The sequence below is a fragment of the Halyomorpha halys genome, unplaced genomic scaffold, assembly GCF_000696795.3.
Source record: "Halyomorpha halys isolate HHAL.00 unplaced genomic scaffold, Hhal_1.1 Scaffold29.1, whole genome shotgun sequence".
NCBI classification, from domain to species: Eukaryota; Metazoa; Arthropoda; class Insecta; order Hemiptera; family Pentatomidae; genus Halyomorpha; species Halyomorpha halys.
This window is the reverse complement of record NW_027115892.1, coordinates 1,641,731-1,647,522: the sequence shown is the minus strand read 5'-3', so window position 1 is coordinate 1,647,522 and position 5,792 is coordinate 1,641,731. Positions and strand designations below refer to the sequence as shown.

Below are 5,792 nucleotides of genomic sequence, written 5' to 3'. Positions count from 1 at the left end.
TATATATAATATAAAATAATAGAAAAAGAACAGTAGAGAAAGGGTAGAATAACTGGTGTAAGTGGAAAAGAAGTATTAAGTTATAGTTTCTTAATTAAGTTTAAAACATGACTGTAGGTATGTGTTTTTATCAATATTGGGTTAACAGGACCTGTCCGCCTGTGAACCCTGGTTCTAGGTGTATAAGAATCGAATCTGAAATAAGCTTCATTTTGGAAGTTAGCAGAAGTGGTTCAAATAGTGGTTTGGTCAAAATTATATGAGTGATTAAGCATTAGGGCATGTTATGAGAGTTTAGAAGTGACTGGTTTGTAGAAAGATAATTTGTTTTGAAAAATACAGAATCTGATATGGTTTTTGGTTTCACCTATGTAGGAAGAATTACAGTTTTCAGAGAAGCAAGGAATACAGTAGAGCATTATTGGAGAGAATTAGGATATTTAGTGTTAGTAAGAATGTAAAAGAGTTTATTTCTCTTACAGAGTTTTAGTTGTTTTCTAGGTACAGGCAATTAAGAATATATTATGTAAAAATAATTTCTTTAGCCCTCATGAAACCATGCAAGGTTTCAACAAAATCAACAAAATGTTTCATCAGTAAAATGTTGGTAAATAATTAGTTGAAAACTTGTTTCTTTAATACACTTATGACCATCACCTTCAGGTCAATCATTTATATATATATATATATCCAAATATTGTAATGTTATTATTTATTATTACCTAATATATTTATGAATATACATATATATATATATATTTTTTTTTTGTAAACAGAGGAGATTATGCAAGTAATAAAGAACGAAAAACTTCCTGAGGATAAAGAAAAGCAGGTAAGATATTTTTTATTTTTCTGAAATGGGGTGTTGTGATGTTAGGTAGGTTCCAAAAAGTACTATAAACAAAATAACTGAATCACTATTCTCGCATGTAATCAATAAACCCATTTCATGGAATAGCCCCCTTCCATTTATAACAATATCAAACCTGATTGGGTTGTTAGGGGTAACTGGAAATTCAAACCAGCATTGCTATTAACACAAGTCAGGTTGCTGCCTCAACAGGCTCTATTAACATATACTCAAATTTCAATTTGATCATTACTATCTAAATAGGTAAATTTATTATTGCTTACCTATTCTTAGAATTTTATAAAGTGCAAAATTAATATAAATTCATTGAACTATACCTTTATCTCTCAGACCATCACAGATCTGTGTTCATGTAACAGCATATTTAAGTGGATTGAACATTAACAGTAGAGATTTCTTTGTTTTTAGAAAAAAAAGTAAAGTTTGGTCTTTTTTAATATCCTATTTATTTCTTAATAAATTATACATACATATATAAGTATGATATGTATATCTGATAAAAGCATGTAATGATTTTTTTTATAATTGTTTTAGTGTTTGTTTGGCTGTCTCATTGACAATATGGGATATGTAAGTATTATAGAATAGATCTGTAAAGAAGTTCTTGCTATCTAATGTTTTCTCATTTCATTCATTGTAAAAGTGAGAGCACTGTTTTATTATTGTATTTAAAAAGTAAAAAAAATATCTGTATAACAAACAATATGTTTGCACAAATGTTGCACTAACAAAGTTTGCACTTTGATAGATGAATGAAATTTTACCATCTTTTTAAAAATATTTTAAACTTTTAAGTTCATTAAAAAAAGTTAAAGTGTTTAGATTTATTATCTAAATCAATAATATTGCTTTAAAAAATCTTTAAGATATTTAAATTGTAATAATGTGACCACTTTCTTTCAATAATGTCTAAAGAAAAAGAAATTTATTACAATTATTCTTAACATGTACATTATCTCTCTCTTTCCAAAAAAAAACAAAACAAAAAAAAAATAGTAAATCGAAAATTGTTTTTCAAAGAAGTATATAGTAGACTCTCTTTAATTAGATTCAGAAGACCTCCAGTAGTCAATGTTCCAACTTGTTACGGAGGACTGAGAAGAAAGTATTTAACTTTGACAAACTTTTAATACACAAATAAGTTCAAGATCAAGTAATCAATGATGCTATTAAGACACAAATAGCAATAAATGATTATTTCAAACCTTAAAGTTCTTTGTTATTATAAATTACATTAATGACAATAATACCATATTAATGTGTCAAGTTTTTTTTATTACTACGTTAAGAATGTATTTATAATATTTATTTAATTATACAATGTAAATTTTATTATTTTTTAAACATAATTTCAGGTAAAAGATTTAACATTAGATTGGAATCTGATAAAGGCGAGTAATCCTGAAAAATTTGATAGACCTGAAGATGTTGAGAAGGCAAACACAGTGACTGATACTTGTGCTAAAAGTATAACCTCTAACAATTTCTTAATAAAAAATTATTGAAATACTTAAGTAAAAATTACTTAAGAAGTAGAGAAAGAATCTGACATAACACTATAATTAATATAATTTTAATAATACTAAATAATTGTTTGTTTCAGCTTTGTCTGAAAAGCAACCAAGCCTCTGTGAACTGGGAGTAAATGCGATAAAATGTATTCATCAGGAATCACTGAAGGTAAATATTTGTTTGTTCATTATAAAATGTAAGACTATAGTAATAACACATAAGATTGGATAAATCTATTTAGTTGTTTTACTGCAGTATGCTTTGATATATAAAGTGATAAATTATTTTTCAAAGTTGTCAATGTTTAACCTTGCGATGAGCAAGTATCCAAAAGTCACACTTCAGGGCACAAGTATCAATATAATACAGCTGTTAGAAACTCACAATTTGTTTGTACTTTAATAATTAATACCAATTGTATGTAAGAGGGGCATTGCAGACAAGGTTTCATTTCAACAAAAAACAGGTTGTTATATTTAACTGAAAGAAGATAAAAATATAAAAAACTATTTTCTTTAAAAAATAATCTATCCCTGAAAATATCTTTGAAAATGATTTGAACAATTAGTTAGTCCAAGGAAATAGGAACTAATAAATTATTTAAATAAAAATTATAAAAGTTCGCAATATCAACATAACTAATACCACAATTATATTAGGTCAGTTATCATCTAAGATTACTCAGTTACAACAATTTGTTTTAAGGTACAATGAACAAGAGCCATGCAATTTCTATGCTACAATTAATACAAAAATTCATAAATTATAAAATGTTAATCTATTACCTATTAGCTATTAGCCATATATATTATTTTCAGCTCCTAATGCTTCAACGCAGTCAGTGCATATTTTCTTTGCATGTTGATCGCATGTGAGACTGGTACAAAATATTCAAGTTCTTTCTGAAAGTCTTGTTTTTTTTTTCTTTTAGGCATAAATAACATCTCTTCCTTCCAGTTATGTAATTTTCGTTCATACTCTTAATAATTTTGGACTAGCGAAAAATCACTATTATATATTATACAATTATACTATATATATAGTGTCTAATCTTACTGGACATCAAAATGTAAATCTTCTTAAGCCTCAAGTCCTTTCTAATTTTAATGGATAGTATTTGAATAAATCAGGATAATATAAGCAACATTAATTTGACCAGAGTTAATCATAATTCATTTTAATTTACAGATTAAGTTACCAAAACCAGAGTTCAGCTTTGACTAGCATCATGAATAACAAATGTATACTTTAACCATGAAATATTAAAATGTAATAAACTGTTTTGAAATCATGTTCAATTTTTTATTACTATCTCATATTTTAAAAAATAATGTTCCTTGTACCTGGTATCCAATTTCTTTAATTTCTTTACTTATTTTTTAAAGCCTTAGTTACTATATCAACAACCAGGCCTCATGTATTGCATTACAGATATAAAAGATCCTCATATTTATTTTTTCAATTTGAAACTTTGGTTATGTATAGGCATTAACATTTTTTCATTAACAAAAATTAGATCCAAATGTTTTCAAACGTTTAAACAAATAATTAGAAATAACAATATGATATATTGTTATGAATATAATTTATATGTAATATAAAATTATATATTAAAGAAAAGGCAAATAATCGACCCACATAATGATAAGAGAGATAAAAGAAAATTCTTGGCATGTTTATTCTTATTTTAAATAGCTATTTGTAGGCATACAATATACAGATTAAATAGCAGGAATAACAGGTGTTTATTCTATTTGTACTCATGAGGTCGGAGCATTTGCTTGCAACAAATGAATGCTTGCAGATATGGGTAAGTCATATTCCAACCACTCAGAGTCTATTCTGAGTAAAAATAAATTAATTCACACATACCCGTCCTACTTACTATTTATTGCTTCCATGGGTAATTTTGAGAACAAAAAAACTGAAAAGTATATACAAATACTGTAATAAGATTAAAAAATTATGAAATTTATATTCATCTTAAGTAACAAATTCATAATTTCAAACAAATTGGAATGCTAGAACATCAAAACTAATTCTGACTGCTCCCCACCCACTTGAAGTAATGATATTATTAATCAAACAAGATATAAAATTTTAAAGAAGTTAAATAATTACAGATATTAGAAAAACCTAGGAATATTTTTTTTAAGTTTGTAAAAGTGCTAATTAAATACTTTCACAAAGATAAATTGTCATAAAAAAAAGTGTTGAGTACCAGTTGAAATGTAAATACGAATTCTTTGAAATTTTATTTAACAACAAATAAATTGTAAATTTTGTAATAAAAGTTAAGAGGGTTTAAAATTTTGATACTTCAATAGTTTCTAAGTTAAAATTTTCATTAATTAAAACAACACTTACACAACTGCTGCTGAAAAAATCTCAAGAATTGCAGGAACCATAATTAACCATACCCAACTGCTCTCATAGATGCTCTGTACCTAAGGGCTGAATGCATAGTGGGTCAAAATAACTCCATTTTTTTTTTTATTATATCTATGCCTAACAGCAATTTAGAAACGAATTAATCCTTCCTGTGGTTTTTTTAATGCTGCTTCTAAAGTTGAAACAATATGACCCGCTATACCATAAAGTGTTAACACCTCACTCAGTTACAAACAGTCCTCTCTACTCTCTATGGTCGTCTCTATTTGTAATTGATATTTTACAGAGTACTATTATATTGTTATTGAGCAGATTTAGAGAAGTAAGTTTTCTAAAATATTTAGATATTTCAACATCATAATTTTATTTGTTTGAACTCCCATTGCCACTATCCACTAGGGATGGGATATCGATATCGATATTATCGAAATATCGATATTTTGTCTCCGATATCCGATATTTTTATATCGATATCGAGTAACCGATAATATCGGAATATCGATATTCTCCTTCGATAATATCGAAATATCTGTTTCTAAAAAAAAAAATTATAAAAAGCATAAAAATAGTTTTTCGATATTTTAAATTGATAATTTCATGTTCCTTTCGATATTTATGTTGTTATTAATATCGATACCAAACATTAGATATTTTTTCAACGAAATATCGATAAAGTAATATCGTAATATTGTTGCTTATATTCCATATCGATATTACAACAATACAAAATATCGAAAAAAAAAATGTAATTATCAATATAAAATATAACCATATTATTAACCACATATATTTAATATTTCTATACGTTATTTTAGTCATTATAAACAAAATATCGGTATTTCGATAAAGTAATGTCGGAATATTGTTGCTAATATACCATATCGATATTACAATAATGTAAAATATCGAAATAAATATGTAATATTAAAATAAAATATCGATATTCCTTTTTTAAAATTTCTATATTTTATTTTAGTCATTATAAACAAAATATCGATATTTCGATAAAGTAATGTCG

General features: G+C 26.0%; 1 protein-coding gene across 1 annotated transcript in view; it reads left to right on the top strand.

Moving 5' to 3' along the window:
• Positions 1-3,674, top strand: part of LOC106684595 (uncharacterized) — an 11,166-nt gene extending 7,492 nt beyond the window's left edge. Inside the window, exons 3-7 of the mRNA XM_014426766.3 lie at positions 777-832; positions 1,406-1,441; positions 2,227-2,338; positions 2,475-2,551; positions 3,572-3,674. Coding sequence (XP_014282252.1) covers positions 777-832; positions 1,406-1,441; positions 2,227-2,338; positions 2,475-2,551; positions 3,572-3,607 — 317 coding nt within the window. The 3' untranslated portion in view covers positions 3,608-3,674. The remainder of the gene's footprint in view (positions 1-776; positions 833-1,405; positions 1,442-2,226; positions 2,339-2,474; positions 2,552-3,571) is intronic.
• The last annotated feature ends 2,118 nt before the right edge of the window (positions 3,675-5,792 follow it).